Genomic DNA, 19332 nt, shown 5'->3' with positions numbered 1-19332 from the left:
TTCTATACTAGGCTCTATCACAGGGCTTGTGTTTCTCCTACAAGATTGGTGAAAATACTGTTTTACATATTCAAATATTAATTAGTCCCCACAACACCCCAGTGAGGTAGACAGGCATTATCCCCATTTTCCAGATGGGAAAATAGGTATAGAGAACATCACAACAGGCTAAGGAATGCAGCTCTGGGATCAGCTGCTCTTGCAAGAGAAAAAGCACTCTCAGTGGAGGTCCTAGCAAGTGGCAAATATCTGTTTAAAAGTAATTTAAACTACACCTGTATTTTGTTAATAATGTGGGATCAAGCCATCTGTCCTAAAGTATGGCTGGTCAGCTCCAAGGTGCTACGCTGACTAAACCCAAATTATGGCCAATTTATGGTCAATATTCTTTGCAGAAACTACTTTCTTGCTATGAGAGAGAGAGAGAGGGGGGAAGCAAAGGGGTTAAAAGAGAGGGAAGAAATGAGGCAATTTCCAAATCAATGAGCAGGGAGAAAATTACTTGCAAACAAGGCTTATATATTTGAACACTAGATCAGAACAGCCAGTAAGTTGGAAAAGCAAGTTGCCATCAGGAATCTCAAGGTTTGCAACGGCAACCAGGTAATTTAATTTTTGCCACCCTGTTGTCTAGTTTCAGTATGCTTCGTTGAGAGCGTTGCAGCCAGTTTTTACTACTTAGCTTGTACCAGCACTGGACTGGGGACAGACGCTAGCAAAGACTACAGCACCTTGAAATAGAGAGTTTTGCCAAGAACACAAATGCTGAAAAATAAGAGGAGGGAAAACCAGAACTCAAGGAGAAACTTCAGAAAACCCCTGCAGTGACACTATTCTAAAAGATCACTGCATCTTTTGGTTTACATAAAACTCATGCAGGTACAGAAATAAAATACATGGGAACTGTGGAAATTTGCGGCATTAGCATTTCTTCAAAGACACAAAAGGCTGTTGGATTGCCCAAAGCTAACAAATAAAAAGATTAATTCCTGTTCCCTGGATGACACACTCTTTTTGCTGCAAATATGGAGTTTGGTTTTCTGACTTCCAGCAAACAGTTCAGTGGCCTGCATTAGTTAGCACAGATTCATGGTCCCATGGGAAACAAGTATTAGAAAAATGAACTTGATCATAGGAAACCGAGAACAAGTCTGATCTGCCTTTGAAGAAATTGCATTTAAGACATTCCTCTGCCATAATTACGAACAAGTACAGATCCCAGAGGCACCTACATCAAATGAATAAAAGAAAGAATGATAGGGCTGACACACACCAGTGGAGTTATTGGAGGGGAGAGAGGATGAAGATAAAAGAATTAATTAACTGAGTTAGCTCACAGAGAACATGGGTGCATGGCTGGCAGTGATCACTAGGTAAACTTGTCAATAAAAACAATGAGGCTAGAATTCCTATCTGTGCACCTTTAACTCCACTGGAAGGTGCGAGATCGAGGGCCAGCATACAGTACCAAGCAGCAGAAGGAAGAATGTAGAAAATTACAGCACCCATTAATTGTAGCATAGTTCAACAATCTTGTTAATAAGACACTAATCAGCTAACTGAGCATGCTTAAAATCAACAATGCCAATGCTTTTAAGGACACTTTATAAGCACAAAAATAGTATAAATAAAACTTGTGAACAGTTTGAAAGATACAAAAAAGTGCCTTTCCACAGCAGTGCTTTAAAAATGCACACAATGGTATATTCTTATTGCTCAAATAAACTACTCTAAAATATTACAACCATTTCCTGGAGGTGCTGAAGCAGATTCAAAATCATATGAAACAGGTCAGCAGAGACAGCACCATGCATTTTCTCTTTTCACAATGCACTTATATAGAACTATACAAGTACAGATGGTTTGTGACAGCTTCTTTCCTAATCAAACACTCATTTCCTCACGTGGATTACTATATTTTTAAAAAGGGGGAATGCTGTAACGATGCTTCTCAAATGGCAAATATTCTCTCTTACCAAATATTAGTTTCTACTTTTCGACGCACATGATCTGTTGCAGCATTGCTTGTGATTTCTGGACTGCTTTCTTGGTTTCTTGTTTGAGAAAAAAATAAGAGCATTTAGAATTTATTTTTGAAGGAAAAAATAGTAAAAATCTGACCACCCCAAACTTGATAGTGTCCCTTTAGTGATCAGGGAAATTCACACAAACAAACATGTTAAGGTACAGTGCTAATATTGAGTTATTTTACAACGTACACTGTACTGCACATGCATGAGATGCAAGATCGCTTATACGAAGTATACTACCATATCACAATGTCTGATACCCAGGTAAGACTGCACAATCAAAAACTAGCAGATTACAAGAAAAAGGATTCTATTATTTTGATCTTATGGTTGTAATCAGCAATAAATAAATAACAAATCAAATAAAGTATTCTATTTCCACCTAATAAGGCCCCTGATGATGTAACTGGATTCCTAACAGATTTTATCAGTTCCCAAATTATATATTTTTTCAGTCATCTTCCATGACTGCCAGAAGTGCAATTTGTTAATTAATAGGCTTATGCATTCATTGCCGTCTGAAAAGGTCAAAGAAAACAGGTTCCTAGCTATTCGTGGACTGAAATTACCACTTCCATCCCTCCCTCCCCAAATGAAAGCTTCTAGCTCACAGCTGGCGAATTACACACAATGCTTCCTCAAGGGTTCTCAGCCATTTTTTGTAAAGATAATTCATCTCTTCAGGCACAGATAAGGTGAGCATCTATATATAGTGTGTGCATGTGGCAGAGAGTATTACTGAATACAGAAACATACCTGTATTTTCAATAAGATGTACACATGTACTGATGTATCACATGACAGACCGTTAAGCCTCCCAATGGGTCAAAGTAAGGAATTGTGGCTACCAGGCTTTTTACCACATTAGAATGTGTATTGGATTGGAATAATATATATATATCCCACTTACTGTATGGGCAAGGAACTTGGAGCTGTGAGTGGTTTTCAACTATTTGGAGGGGGAGGCTCTTTATAGTATAAATATATTTCACTCCAGCCCAATATATATAACTTTTTTCCCCTCGCCCCAAAATGTATTTATTTTCAGTAGTATTACGACCAGAATGTTTTGGTATGTTGTGTCTGTATTTTCAATCAATTGAAAATGTACAGATACTGACAGAATATTACAATTCTGTACCATTTACCCGTCACAAACTGCCAAAAGATGCTTTTCTGATTTAAAGTGCCCCTTACATCTTCATGTAAAGGTTTGACTGTTAGAGTCCAATTCTGAGTAATAGATACGTCAGTGGACTGAAACAATAAATACAGATCTACAAAAACATTCTGGTTATCTTCTATAACTGCGACTTAATATCACAATCTATAATATAGCTACATTTATAATACATGCACAAACATATCTCACATGGACAGACGCTACAAAAAATTTCTTTTTTTTCTTAAATGCAGAAAAAAAGTAAGAAAGGTTTTTGGTCCAATCCATATGAAGGATAAAAGAAATTGCAAGGGAGAGGACAATGCCCCTCCTCACCCTTGAAACAGTCAAACCCAAACCCTCAAACTTTTTGGACTAGTTCTGAAAGGGAATGCATATAGTTACCCTTAGTGACGGTGGAGATCACCTCTTGATCATGTTATCACACAGGTCACATGTTCTCTCTCTACACACAAAGTACAGATTTGCTGATTGTAGAATTGACTGAAAAAGTCACGCAAAATATAGTTCACCTAATAATTACCAGTCCCTAGACAGCTTGGTGTTCTGATCCCTTTTGGGGGGAGCAGGCGGTGGCCCCCTCCGCAACGTTGCATAGCCTGATATATGACTGCCTCCATAGCTGCCAGTCTTTTGCTGGTCCACAAGCAGTTCCGGTGGGGGTGGAGGCAATGCCATGTCATCCATCGTGGCAGTCGGCTCTGTTCTGGACACACGGGAAGAAGAGAGGGAGCCATGCCGAGTGATGGACTTCCGCTGCAGAGTCCTGTTTAGGTCTGCCAGGAAGCCAGGCTGAACACTAAGGCTGGACTTGGGTGAGGTGGGCACTTGTGGACTGACTGGCCCCTGTGATTCCATGATTTCTGCCTGCGTAAGCCGGGTGCTGTCATTCCGCTTGGGACGTGTGGGAGGAGGGGCTTTTTTCACTGATGATTTAGACCAGGGCTGAGGCTGGGGATTAACAATAGCAACTTTTGGAGAAGTGCTATCTGAAAACACAGATGGGATCTCTACAGGTGGTAAAGGTAGATCTATTTCTGGTGGAGGTGGTGGAAAGTCTGAATCGGATGGAGGAGAAGGAAATTCTACCATGGGCTCCTTCCCATACACTCCTACTGCAGGTACCTTTGCTGCAATACCTCCTTGCTGAAGAACTATAGGAAGATTCACCCCAGAAAGATTTAGCTTTCCTGGCTTTGGAGGAGCTGCAGGAGGAGGTGGAGGTTCCTTGGAAGGAGATCCTGAAGGCTCTGGTGGATGTCCAAATTTGCTGACAAGACTGTCCACCGAAGGTCTCTTAGATTCATGGTACTCAGCAGAGCTGCTGGATTTGATGCTGGAGTTTCGCTGAGGTGTTGGAGGTGGTTTCTTCCCTCCAGGACTTGAGGTCTTGCTGGCCTTTTTGACTGGAGTTCCCGCCTTGTCCAGGGTAGGAGAAGCTGCAGAGGGAGCTGGGGAAGGTGGGGGAGGAAACACTAAGCTGCTCTCAGGTGGAGGAGGAGGAAAATCAGGAGATGGAGCAGAGGTGGGCTGCCACTTGGGCTTTGCTTTCACTGCTGGGGGAGACTGTGGCGCCCCACTTACTGGGACAGGCTTTAAAGGCTGAGGCTCTGTGGCTGGAGGGGTCGGGGGAGGTGGAAACTGACTGGCTATCTGCTTCACAACAGATGGCACAGGAGACTGAGGGGTTAGGGGAGGTTTAACAGAGAAACTCTGCTGTTTTGGTAAGGTGGGTGGGGGAGTAGGCCCTGGAGGAACAGGTGCTGGTGGAGGAACTTGGGAAGCTGTGAAATTTGGCTGCTTTTTTATTGCAGGGGGAGGGGGAAGGGGAACGGGCCCGGGTGGTGGGATGTGGGTCACGATGGGCGATGCCGCCTTTACACTTGCCTGCGTGGGGACAGGTAGGAAGGGTTTAGGAGGGGCTGGGGAGGGAGGCGCTGCAGGCACAGGGGGAGGGAGAAGGGGTGGTGATGATGCAGCCGCTGGAGTAACGTTCTGTGGAACCTGATGGATTTTGAGAGGGGGTGGTGGTGGTGGGGTGAACGGTGGCACTGATGGGGTGCAGGGGGCTGGTTTCAGCTGTGCCATAGCTGATCCAGGGGTAGGTGGAGGAGGAGGTGGGGGAGGAGGGGGAGCCACCAGCATGGGCAGTTTTCCCAGCACTGGGGGGGGTGGCATTTGCTGGGTGACGGGGGGAGGTTTAAAGAGAGGCCCAGCATGCTGGGAGGCATTCTGCAGCCTCGTGATCGTGCTGTACTTGACAAACAGGGGGGCTGCTGAGCCGGTTGAAGGCACAGATTGGCTGGGAAGAGGCGGCGGTGGCGGCGGAGGGGGGGGTGGAGGAGGTGGAGGTGGTGGCGGTGGTGGCGGTGGAAGGGGAGGCGATGGCTGAGAAGCTGTGTATGGGGCAGCCACTTTAATTTGCGGGGACATGGCAGGTGCAAGTGAAGTGAAAGGTCGGCTCACAGACTCCATTTTGGCCTAAAAGATGGGGAGTTAAAAAAAAAAAAAAAAAAAAATAAGAGAGAGAGAGAGAGATTAAGAGAGAGTATAAAGGCAAGTCCTACATGTGTTTGTCATTGAAAAAGTAAGATGCAGACTACAGCATGCAGGAAACGTGTAAACAATGATGCAGCAGAAGGAAATTCTGAACACAGACAAGATGGAGGAACTAGAATGCGCTCATGGAGGGGGGTGGGGTGGAGATGGGGTCTCACAAGGACGGAGTGCTAGGTTTACTCAACTATATGCCTGAACAATAGGAGGAGATGAACTGTAGCTGAAGTTTTCTGATCAGACAGCAGTTCAAGAGGGCAGCAGGTGCATTGTGTTTGGGTGTTGAGCACATACAGAAGTGAGGCACAACCCCACGAAGATTCCTGGGGGCAGACCTGTGTGCCCATGCAGAATCCCAGTAACGTTCATGGGATTCCAGATGGGTGTAAGGCAGAGGTAGGCAACCTATGGCATGTGTGCTGAAGGTGGCACGTGAGCTGATTTTCAGTGGCATTCACACTGCCCGGGTCCTGGCCACTGGTCTGGCGGGGGGCTCTGCATTTTAATGTACTTTATTTACTTTACATACAACAATAGTTTAATTATATATTATAGACTTATAGAAAGAGACCTTCTAAAAACGTTAAAATGTATTACTGGTACGTGAAACCTTAAATCAGAGTGAATAAATGAAGACTTGGCACACCACTTCTGAAAGGTTGCTGATCCGGGGTGTGAGGGATGGACCCCGGGAGATCCCCTTGCAGAGAGCCCTCAGAGAGGAAGCCATGCAGAGTAAGAGATATGGCAGGTGGCCGCCCAGGTCCGTAAGACTGAATTTGGACCAGGCTGATGCTAGGCCTGCAAGAGCACCTATCTCTCCATGACCTCGACCCACATCAGGAAATGCTATTCTTTTATGCTAGCTGTGGTGATGGCATTATGCTGCTAATGTTTTCATACATGAAAGCATGAAAATATTCTGATAAGTGTGCAGACACTATAGGAACAAGCTCCACATGCTGGTACATCAAGACATTTCCATCTAACATGCACTGAAGTTCAACAATGCAGTGAGAAGAAGGGGAATTTTATGGAAAAATCCTCAAACATTCTGTATAAAATAATTAAAAAATTGATACACAAAAATTGTATTGGTAAAGAAGAGCTAGACATGCAACTGAATGTGAGAGAGAGCGAGAGCAGGGATGAAAAGAAATGGGTTGAGAGGGGAAGGAATACTGCATTCTACAGTCCAGCCAATTCGTTTGGTTTTATTCAGTAACATTAGGGTTAAAGTTTTTAAAATTGTAAATCTAAATTTCTGTTAAAGATTAAAGAACATAATTATATTTACTCCTAAGGTCTGTCAACACCACATCCTCCTTATAATACGGTCCCCTTTTGAGCCAAGCGGTGAGTTTCATGATGATCGTAATAGAAAGCCTACTTCGTAACTGATGCCAAAAACAGCTTACTAGAATGGACATCCACAGTTACTAAACATTTTATGATATATTTTGTCAGTGCCACTATATATTATCTATGACTAGCTAACTTATATGAAAAGGTTTGCATATCAGTTTGTTACAAAGGTCAATACATGGACAGTACTATATAAACTCTTCATTTGACTGGGAGAAAACTGAAATATTAACTTATAATGAAGTAGATAAGACTGAAACAGAATAACTTATAATGAACACGGCGTGTACCTCTATTTGTCAAATTAAGCTAGTAAGGCAAGGAATTGGACAAAACCCTGGAGCAATTCAGCAGTTCAAAAGAAAGATTAAGATTTCTTAAAAGGGTTAGTCTGCAAGATTCTGGTAATGTCACTCAGATTAATGTGCTTTCAAAACAGCCCCTGACCTTAATTCTGCCCTGTATAAGTCATGCCGGGTACTCAGACCTTAGCTGTGCTGGGCTTCACGTTTGACACCTGAGACAGTGAGGCAACAGGAGAAACACAAGGAGCATCAAATACAAAGAGGGTGACAGAAGCATAACAAGCACGCATCAGCGCATGGCAGAGTTTGCGAAGATTGGGAATTAAAGACTATGCGAGGGTGTTCTGTGACCCACTTTGTCTTGTCAGAAATACAGAATCATTAATTTGCTCCAACTGTATTGTCAAAGAGCAATCTTTTTATCAGCAGTTAGATTACCATATGGTTTTTCAACATGCTTTTAAAATTTTGGATACAATTAAGCATGAAGAATTTTACCTGGCATCTAGGAGGGTGACTTTTACACAAAGCAATAAACACATAGAATATTGAGGAAAAGACAAAGAACAATGTCTCTGAACTTTTAAAAATATGCACAATGATTTGTAACAAATTGCAAAAGTGTGTTCAGTGAAATTTGCTTTATAAAGGCCTAGAAGATAATTAATTCTGTGTTTCTTTTTTTTTTCTTCTTCTCTGAGGCAGTTAAAACTAGCTTATATTTGCAGTTGTTAATTCACAATGGGAAGTGTATCTTTAGGAATATTCAGAAACTACATCAATGCTATTTATAAGGAGAGAGCAGCTACTACAGTTTGTATATGCAATAGCTACACTATTGTTAAAGCATTTTTTGGTATGCAGAATTACTCTATATGCATGGATCTGGGATCACACAGCACACTGATGAAATACACAACAGCAGCTCCCCTTGCTCCATACAGTGTGTTAATGCCTTTATTAAATGTTTCCTTTTCTGGGGGCCCTCCAAGACCTTTTTTGACCTAAAGGATTCTCACTATACCCTGTCCCTTTACTATTCACAATCTCAAACTTGCATTATGTTCTTCTGCTCAATGGCCAGACTCCCTCTGAGGCTCCTCAGTGTTTTGTCTGACTGAAAGATAACCAAACAATGAAAGGCCTTCTCCCAGCAGAAGACTGATGATCTAGGAATGAGAGACCAAGCACAAGTCCCATAATGATCTGACTCTGGGCTACAACTCGACTGTCAAGCCAAGCCTCCATTCTGAAACTTTTCATCTTGCCTGGTTTCCTTTAAAACCAGCAAACATGTTGTGTGGACACTATGACAAACACTCTGGCACTGCTGGAGTCTAGCCAGTCAATGACCTGCCTGTACCAGGAATGTCTCACTGTGATTGTAACTGCCTCATCACAGCATCAACATTTCAGTGACAATATTCTTCCTCCCCCCTCCCTATCCCCAATATATCTTAATTCTTATTATTTCCTTAATTCTTGGAGCTCTGGTATTACTGAGGTCAGAGACCCAGGCAGGACCAAAATTAGGTACGATAGGCAGTAGCGATTGTTGCATTTAAGGTTATAACTCAATTCTTCAGTTGTAACCCCTTACATTTAACTTTTTAAAAAATGTACTTTTGAGATAAAACATAAACTTTGCATAAGTGCAAAGGTGAACTTTGGAAATTTTTAGGGCAATCCATTCACCTGTGCTGGGCAAGTGTGGGGGAAATACAATTTTTCTTGTTAGAAAAAAAGTTGTTCTACTTTTTGTTGCAGACAAGTAACTTCAATTGCTGAATTATAAAACTTCAGTCTTTGCACATGGATAGCCCTCAGTAAGGAACAGTCTGAAAAAATGTGTTTTAAAAATTGCTTTAATCAGATACAGTACAAATTCTCTTAGGTTTTGAGTTGAGCAACTGCTAGTGGCACTATGGAGTTGTAAAAGACACCATCACAAGTCCACTGTGCTCCAAGAAAATTAAATGCAAAAAACTTTAGTGCAGTAGGAAGATTTTTCAGGTTTAAAAAATAAATAAATAAATAAATCAGGAAATGAAAAGTTACAGTTCTCACAGCAACATCATCTCACCCACATTGCTGTACCAATTCAAATTTTCAAGGGCAAATGCACTTTTGCACATGCCCAACACCTGATTAGATTATGCATGTCAGGATCACGAGCATGAACTGGTACACGGTACACAAGTGATCAGCTCTTGTGCACTTTTAAAAGTTGGTCCACAGGATGCAGAATTTGTTACTACTAGACTCAGTACTGAATGATGAGATTTATACAAACAACAACCCTCTCCATCAAAAACTCTAGATGCGCCGACAAATTATGAAAACGTAAAAGGTATGTGCAGAGTAGATGAGTTAACATTGCTTAGAGAACTATAACTTTATATTGCTTAACTTTTCCATATTTGAATTTGCATCAACTTATTTTCTTCATGTAGTTATATATTCCACAACCTCACATCACCACTGGAGGACAAAGTGAGATCTGTATGCTTTTTCTTTAATACATGTTCCAATTTAAAAAATGTCTTTTGTCATATGAATTCAGCGTCTGTAACAGATGAAAGACTGACAGCATTGAAGGAAGTAGTCCTAAGCATCTCTCACATTGTCCTGCCAACGTACCTCAACTCTGACCTGACACTGTTAATTCAGATTCTGTGCCTGTTCAGCGCCTGGGCATCTATGCCAAGACTGCCAACAAAGCCATTCATAGTTGCAATTTTTTTTAGTGTTCTGTTGTTCACGAGGAATTGCATTAATGACTTATTTCACAATGGAGGTGTAAAACTTTTGGTTATTACTAACCCAGAGCAGTCAAGAGCTGAAATCCTTTATACCCAAATACCAACACCATGAGGCATCTGCTCTCCTCTCACTACCCAATTACTACTTCTGTTTCATATTTTGTCTACAGCATATCAAAACTTGCTACTTGAATTTTCATAGAACCCAAATAAAAGCATCTAGGGGAATACCGCTGGAGCAGATTTCAAAACAGCCTCATGCATCTGTCTGCTCCTAGCTCCACCTCTTAGTTGTTCACAGCCTCACAATGAAAGGACATGACTCGTCTCTTAAGAAGAGAGATCTTCCTGAAAGCATTTCATTCAACTTTTTGGCAGTTAATGTTTTTGCTTGGCCTTTTTTTTAACACTATGCAGTAGAATTTTTAAGCCATGGCTGTTAAGAGTGACCAGCTGTTCCAATTTTATAGGGACAGTCCCAATATTTGAGGCTTTTTCTTATATAGGCGCCTATTACCACCCACCTCCTGTCCCAATTTTTCACACTTGCTATCTGGTCACCCTAATGACTGTTTTACACCTAATAATTGGGAAATTACTACAAAACTCGCCAAGTTTCTATGAGAATGTATAAAATCTGATAGGAGGCTCAAGAGGTGAATCATTACCCTGGAAAAAGCTACAACTGAAAAAAATTATAATGCAGTATGTTGAAAAGGTGGAGTAAAAAGAGAAGAGAATCCCAGTAAAGATACAGATGAGAAGAGATGTCACTCTGTTTCGTACATTTTGTGGGGGTGTTGGTTCTCATGCTAAAGTCTTCTTGTTACCTTGCTGGACTCTTCCAGCTGAGTGCCTCGCTTCCAGGCCTCAGAGAAGATAGAGCTGACAATACTTTGGGAACGGACATGGCCAGTTGGTTGGGTGTCAGAAACTCCACTGTCAGATTGATTAGAGTGATTTGACTGAGACTCTGTTTAAAAAATACGAAACACAGGAAAAAGTTCATTTTTATCAAAGTAAGTCAATGAGTTTTAATGCGACACTTTCATGAGTGACACTTGCTAGGCACAGAGGTGACAGGTTAATTTCATGCCTGCTAAAACACATTATCTCACCAAAGGACATTATTTCCACTAAAACACTTGGCTCATGGTCAGACACAGTGGAAAACTGCTGGTCTGAAACACCCCCTCACACACAGACACCAAAAAAAAACCAAAAACAAACACCAACCCACACCTGACAATCACACCTGCAACCTTGTGAAGACAGCAGCTTATCAGTTGTGTTATGTGAAGACTATACTGTTCCCAGGCCTTGGAGAAGCTTCTGTTCATGTTGCCTAGCCCAAGGATGCCATGAAGTCATAAGAGTTGTAACTCAGTCCTGGTGACTCAGCACACAGCTTTGCAATGCCCTGTTCATGCAAAGCGTAACAGTTCTACAAATTGTTTTCAGTAGAACTATGGTTGACTACCCATTGCAGGCTCAAACTCAATTCCATACCGTTGTAAATTATCTGTAAACAATGAGGTAGAGGTGCAAATTGTTAACTAATTTTTGAACAGCTATTTCTCTTAAAAAATGGGCTTGTCACAGGACTGGGACCAATGTTTTAAAAAGTTTGTGTGTGAACAGGTTTGTGGTGTTTTATGCCTTTGGGTAGAGACTATTTTTCATGTATTTATTTCACATATTTTATCCCACCAAAGCAGTTTAAAAACTATACACATCTCCACTCATCATGAAACACAATTTTTAAATTGGTGAGGACAGGTATGAAGCATTTGAAAGTATGTTTCCTTTTCTCAGTTTCAGATAAATTCTCTTTTTGGCTGTGAATGAGAAAAGGACATTATATTAATATCAATCACAACTAGTAAAGAATAGAATAGAATGAATTGTTTTTTGAGATTACAACAGCCTAGAAGTACTGGAACTATGCAGCAATAACTAGTCAAATTCACTAGTCTTTTCTGGAGGTTTGAAATGGTTTCCAAAGCAAACAGTATTTACCAGTATTTCCATTACGGGTCAGGCTATTATAGTTACCTGGTAAACTGGAAGAGCTGGATCCTGACTTGATACTGGAACTTGACAAGGAAGTCCAGTCATATGCTGACTCTGTTCTCTTCAGTGCTTCCTGATAGTTCACATACAGTTGCTTCCCATACTAAACAAAGAGAGGAACAATAAAATTAACAACTGTTTGGATTGTGCCTGTTTCAGCTGTTTGATTTATGTCCCAAGCTTCTTTTGCCCACTGTTTCTTTCAGACATGATAAACAGCAGTCTCTCTGCAGAGGAACTCAGGCAGTAGGATTATTTTCAGTAGAAGCTGTGTTTTTCATTTAGTTTAAGAACAGTTGCATTGTCTTTTTTCTCTTTTATTATCTAATTGCTTAAAGAACTAGAAACAACCTGGTTATCCTGGAGAAGAAAATGTCAAACTATCTGGTAACATGCCAGTGCAATAAAATCATCTACTTAATCCACTGAGCCAACGTGCTCATTACCTCAACTACTAAGTCTCTATTTTTGATATAGCCACCTTTCTCAAATCCATTTATGAGTTAGCCCAAAATGAGTCAGCAGAGCTAAAACTAACAGTGATGTCTCATGTCAAGTGGGACTTCACTGTGAGATCAGAGAGCAAGAAGAGAGATTAAGGCGCAGAAAAATTTGTATAAGCACCTAAAGCAGGAATTCTGGTAAAGAAACTTTTATACTGTTGATAGACTTCAAAAAAGAAATATACACAAAAACTATCCTAAGACTTTTGCGGCGTTTCGAGTTCAGAATGGCTAGATATAGGGAAGTTTATAAACAGATAACATTCATAGTCTCAATAACTGTTTCAAACAAGTAACATTTGACCCATAGCTGATTAACTTCTTGATTAGTTAATTTTATGTCAGTCTTCTCGCTCTCCCCTCACTGACACATCATTTGTTTCAGTCAGATAATATGTAGGTAACGCTATTAAATAGTACTACATTGCAAGAATGGAAGAGGAATAAAATGATTCAGAGTAGTTACCTTAGCAATACGGATGCCATTTATCCACTGGTGTAGAGTTCTCACATCATCACAGCAGAGATATTTGATATACTGAGACTTTTTCTGAATCTGAGGGTGCTATAGAAAGAATATTTAGTCTATCAATATTTTAATCTAAAGAACATTAAGAAGAATTAAAGAGTTAAAAAAATGCTATTCTTGAAGAGTGGGCTTGAAAACACTGTTATTCAATCCTTGACACTGCTACTTTCAAATCCAGTGGAAAATTAAAGCAGGAAATGCAAGAAAAACATTCATCTGTCAAGGTTCAGATCAGGACTTCTAGCTGTTGAAACTGTGAAATCATTGAAGATGGGATATATGCAGTTGGTAGGGTGGGGTGTTCCAGAAAAAAAAAATTGGCACCCAAAGTGGCAACACGGGGACTGTCTGGCCAGCACCCATTTCAGGTTTACAAAAGGGGCTGTTCTTACAGAGTTTTGGTGTAGGAGCTAGTCTGTCCCCTTGGAATCTTTGAAGATGGTCATGCACTGAGTTGAAATGGTCAGAAAATTTCCGCTGTCTAGAAGCTGCAGGTGGGGAAGGTGGCACTCTCCGATGCGATGGAAAAGAAAGGGTTAATCCATTTGATCTTTACCAACACGTGTGTCCTTGAAGGAGATGTGAAGAAGAAAGCTAATAATCCACCTTTCTATACTGCCAAAACTAGGCTTTGAAAAAAACAAACCTGCACTAGCTTTTTCCACTTCTAACTGTCTCGAGAGTGGAAGAACAGGGTTTGGTCACTGGTTGGCATGATTACTTATATTAACAGTTTAGCCATTGTTGAGCACAGTTACTTTTATTAATATTTTAAATACAAAAGCCTGTGAGATGAAAACTAGCTAATAAATCTGCTTCAGACAGTCAAACTACTTGCTACTCCCTCCTCCCCCTTATAGAAAAGCAACATAACTTCACAATTTAGAAAAATATTCTATTTCAAATTCAGTCTTTAACATGGATTCAGATAAGATCAGGATATTTGTTTCTTCAAATTCTGATGATGGAAGCCTCTTTGGCTGGAATACTTGGTCATTTCCTGTTCAGTTTATAAGAGTTATGCGTCTCACAGCTGTCATTATCCCTATTAATCCCTTCAACAGATTACGCTTCAGTTATATAAAGGTTTGCTGGATGACTCAAAATATGCCCATTTTCTTTAAGCTTATCTCTTACATACGTCCAAGATCTTTTTAACTCCCTTTGAGAACACTTGCTCACACAATATATTCCAATGAACACTGTTTGTGTCTCGTTTTGAGCATCTGTGAAACGTGAGACTGAGATATATATCACTTCAGGTACAGAACATACAATTGGTCTCATTCTACTGTTGAATCATTAAGTACTCCAGCTTTTACTAATCTTACTATCAATTCCTTTAGCCTATGTGTAGAACAGCCAAAAAAACCCCGTACAGCTCTGGTCAGAATGGAGGCATAGAAAAGTTGAATGAGTTGCCCATGGTTACGTAGCAACTTAGTAGAAGACACAAAAATAGAGCCCTGAGTGCTGATTCCAGTTCTCTGTCTCAACAGCTGATTTAAAAAAATTTCTGAACGTTCTGTCTCAAATTGTACCGTAGCTAAAAAGAAGTTCTCCCTAAAATCTAAACTTCAGGATCAAAGCGTTAATGTTATAACTTGGCATATAAAAGCTACAGCCCACATTTGAGGGCAGATTCTGACACCCCTAGTACTTTTCTAAATCACTGAAACTACTTGTGCAAGGTTCAAACATGACTAAGGGGGGCAGAATCTGGACCTTAATGATCAAGATTTGATTGCTTTGGTAAAATGTGTGCAATCTGGGTTTTTTTCTTTCAAAACTGCCTGAATGTGAGTAGCACAAAATGGAATAGCTATAAATAAACCATATCCTTCAATCTGTGAAACACTACTTCACACTGCTGGAATGTAGGTGAGAGAAGGCCCAACACTACTTAAAATCTCATGTTAACTGCCTGGTGATATACCAACACCATATTTCACTTACATCTCAAAAAACACTATAAAAATTAGACCAGCTAACCCCATCACATGCATTTACTGAAACAACTCACTGCCATTCTATAAAATTAAAAGGAAATTTTTGATTTGTTAAAATTTGAGTTAAGATTTTTCGCTCCATTTTACACTCTGAATGGTAAGAAAACAATTTTAATAAATTTATTCCAGTAAGATTTGGCCCAGTACACTGGCTGGCCAAGAAGTTATAGAAAACAGCTCAATGAGAGCCACATCTGAATCATGTAGACAGGAAATGGACTACAGCTATGATTATGTAACTGAGGTCGAAGTAGTCAGGGTATCTGACTTCCAGCGACCTCTGACATTTTCTGCCCCGGCGCTGGATCTCCCAGCTAGCCCCCTCACAGTTCCCAGCCCCTGCCCTGGTGGGGGGCGTCCCTGCACCTCCCAGTGGCAGTGGGGGACCCCCCGCCCCTCAGCTGCCCCAGCACGGCAGGAAGATCCTAAAGTTCCCAGCCACAGCAGGCAGTGGGGTGACCCCCTGGAGCTCCCGGTGGGAGGTGAGGGGATCTCGCAGTAGCCCAGCTCCTAGGCAGGTGGTAGAGGCTCACACTTGCTGCAGGTGGAGGGAACTCCCTGGAGCTCCCTGCCAGCGTGGGCGGTTGGGACCCCCCAGAGATGCTTGGCCACTGTGCAGGGGGAGCTCCCGGAGCTCCCACAAATCACAGCAGCGGGGGACCCTGGAGCCCCAGCAGCTTTGGGTGCTGTACCCGCCTCCCTATCCATTTTGACAGGGATATTTTTAGTGGAAGTTAGGGACAGGTCATGGGCATCCATGAATTTTTGTTTATTGCCTCTGACCTGCCCAGGGCTTTACCAAGAATATCTGCGACAAAACCTTAACCTTAGAAATGACACACTGGAAACGTAGGCATGATCCGTACTCCTTGATATTCTGCATTCTGGAAATCAATTTACATAAAATAATCTATAAATATCCACAAGTACTTAAATCTCTGCTTTTAATTGCTCTCAAATATCTGCAGAGGAATCATGTGCCAATGACGTAAGAGGACATGAAAAAGAATTTTCAGGTTAGATTTTAACTAATGTTTCTTAACCCAAATATTAAGTAAGTATTTTTACCTCTAACTGTGCACAAATATATGATTCAGTGTCTCATGGAAAGATATCATCTTTCCATAAAGTTTGTGGACATACACTAGAATAACTGACATGTCTGCTGTTTGCTCATCGCATATGCAATGAAGTGTGAGATGTGACCGATGACAGAAAAACAAGTAACCGTACTCCTGTTAAAGAGGAACAGTACCCATTATCCTCATTCAAGCACCATTTTTATGTTCGGGGGGGGGTGGGGGGGGAGGGGATTGCTCAGTGGGTTGAGCATTGGCCTGCTAAACCCAGGGTTGTGATTTCAGTCCTCGGGGGAGCCATTTAGGGATCCGGGGCAAAAATCCATCTGGGGATTGGTCCTGCTTTGAGCAGGGGGTTGGACTAGATGACCTCCTGAGGTCCCTTCCAACCCCGATATTCTATGATAAGAAAAATTTCTTACCATGAACACACAGTGAAAAACTGTTTCAAAATAATTTTGAGTTTACCACTGCCAACACCATTTCTAAAGCCTGGCACACCTTATAGACAGATGACAGCATTTCAGCTATTAACTTTTTTGTAAAAAGGATGTTAGGCTGGCATTTACATTGCAAACTTTACCCTTTAGGTTTAAGGTAGTTTCATCTATGAAAAAGCTTATGATACTATTGAAGGTTTCTAAGGATATGTTTCCCTCCTATACAAAAATGAGCAAAATAAATGTCACTGCAACTTCTGAAACAGCCACAGCCTAAGCACATTCTCTCCTAGTCCATAGGCCCAGGGAAGGCCACCACCATGAGTATGAAATGAGCCCCAGCAACAAGAAAAGGGATGGGTATTCTTGGGACAAAATGCTCCAGTCCATGTCCCCTCCTGCCTTTTGGCATCCTGGAAAGCTTCTCCCTTTCCCCAAACACATGGAAGCATGATACCTCACTGGCCACTTGACTCCTGGCAGCACAGTAACTGTGTAACCACTCTGCGCGAGGCAGAGGAGAACACATTGTGGGACCTTTTGTTTCAAGCATTTTTTTTTTTTTTTTTGCAATCGTCAGTGGGAACATATTATTTAATGTAATACTTTCTATGCTCCTTCTCGGCCCTTTTGTATGTGTGTAGATCATTTAGAGAGAGGAATCAGCCAGCTATGTGGCGGTGTGGAACAGCAAAGACCTGTGCAGCTAGTTCTCCCTTCTGCATTGCTCCACTGTCACACTTTATCCCACTCTGTTCCATGTACTAGGAGGTAGCATAACACACAATATATTTTTCAATGTATTTAATCAGAATATCACTTGCTCTATGATTTCTAGAAATGTGGAATCTTTAAACAGACTGAATTTTTTTCATAATTAAAGTTGTATTCTGACTGAAAACTCTTGGTTAATTTTCCATTAGTTATAGCATTGTGGAAAGCACGCTGCATCCATTAACTTTTTGTAATAATTCCTCTTACCTCATCACAACTAGAACCTAGTTAGAAGAATCTAGCTGTTGGAGGACAGTAGACAAAAGCAGCATGTATTTAAAATTCCTATAGCACTTTTATACTTGCTCTGTTTGGTAAAACATTTAAAAACATAACAAGTTACCTTCAGCACTAAACAGTAATCTGTAGGTGCTTTGTACTTGTTCCGATAGTCCTGTCCGTAGTAAACATTGACATGATCTAGCTGAAGAAAGCACACCAGATCTCGTGAGACCTATTAAACACAAAAATATTCAGTTATGAAAAAAATGAATAAGGAAAATCAGACCTACAATGAAAAACCTTGATTTAAACACTGCCAGCTCTTCACTCCTAAGCCTGATCTACACACAAAGGTGCACCAGTTTAAACTAGCAGCACAACGTTTCTCCAATTTATTAAACTGGGGGCAACTATGTGTGAGGACACTCTTACATTGGTTCAAGTTGGCAAGCTAAACCAATGCAAGCATGTGCCCACATGTAAAGTTGCACTAGTTTAACTAAAATGAACCAGTTGAATTGTGTGTGTAGACAACCACTTAGACTGGAACAACAAAGAGCAAAGCACATTAGTGAGTGGATGCACCAGTTCCAGAAGCTAAATTAAAAAACAGTTAGAACTGAACTAAAACAAGAAATCGGTGCTACTGAAATTCAACAACAGCTAATTTTCCAAGGACAAAATTCCTGTATCCGCATTTTAACCAATAAGAAGTCTAAGAAGTGAAGAATTACCTATCACAGATGGAGGAAAATACTACAGTTATCTGAAACAAACTGCCAGCATATTCCAAAATGTTTAAGATGTTTCTTATTCAATTCTCATGAAAAAACAGTATTGTTAATTAAAATGTTGAATGAATCATTAAGACTAACAAACAATATGCCAAGCAAAATAGGTCTATACAGAAAATCCTTGCATTAAATTTTATTTTTTTTAACTAGGGTATGTTTTTTCAAATCTGTGCATTTTGGTGCATTATTAATTCAAGACTTGTTTGTTTGTTTCTTTTGACAATATTATATTCCAGGCCACCACTGAAACTTAAAAGAGCAGAGGGTCAATAGGAAAGGTCAAATGGGGAATGCCTCAGCAGCTGCTGATAATATAAGCATTTATTCAGAACCACACTGTTTTAAGATTTCATATTCAAGTACTTCTGATTGTAAGGTACACCCTTTTTACAGGGTGTCTTATATGTAGCTTGTCTAATTAAATGGAAAGCCTCAAAGAGGAAGACTAATATTTGAAATTTACTTAGTTTTATGGGGAGCCAATGTACTGAACAGAACAGAACACTGGGTTGGGGTTTATTTGCTTTTGGTGACCAGCTGTTTAGGAGGTGAGCTGCTGTGTTTTGGATCAGCCATTTCCACGTACAGTGAGTTGCAGTAAACCAGCCTGGAAGTCATAAAGGCAACAATCAGTGCAGCAATTTTCTATTTTTCCTCTAGTATAGTATGACATCAACATAGAAAACAAAGTTGTAGAAATCATGCAGA

The 19332-nt window shown here is 40.7% G+C and overlaps 1 protein-coding gene across 2 annotated transcripts in view; it reads right to left on the bottom strand.

The window, feature by feature from the left end:
• Window positions 1-1958: 1958 nt before the first annotated feature.
• RAPH1 (Ras association (RalGDS/AF-6) and pleckstrin homology domains 1) overlaps window positions 1959-19332 on the bottom strand; it is a 155790-nt gene continuing 138416 nt past the window's right edge. Inside the window, exons 10-14 of one of the 2 annotated variants that reach the window (XM_075069990.1) lie at window positions 17952-18062; window positions 13244-13342; window positions 12257-12377; window positions 11032-11174; window positions 1959-5694 (exon numbers count right to left, since the gene is read on the bottom strand). In XM_075069990.1, the coding sequence (XP_074926091.1) occupies window positions 3733-5694; window positions 11032-11174; window positions 12257-12377; window positions 13244-13342; window positions 17952-18062 (2436 nt within the window). In that variant the 3' untranslated portion in view covers window positions 1959-3732. Of the gene's footprint in view, window positions 5695-9342; window positions 11175-12256; window positions 12378-13243; window positions 13343-17951; window positions 18063-19332 lie in introns of those variants that run through there. The other variant, XM_075069991.1, reaches the window with a different exon arrangement.

This window comes from Chelonoidis abingdonii, chromosome 10, assembly GCF_003597395.2.
Source record: "Chelonoidis abingdonii isolate Lonesome George chromosome 10, CheloAbing_2.0, whole genome shotgun sequence".
In the NCBI taxonomy this organism is placed as follows: Eukaryota; Metazoa; Chordata; order Testudines; family Testudinidae; genus Chelonoidis; species Chelonoidis abingdonii.
Note: the sequence above shows the minus strand (reverse complement) of the source record. Positions and strands in the feature narration are given on the sequence as shown.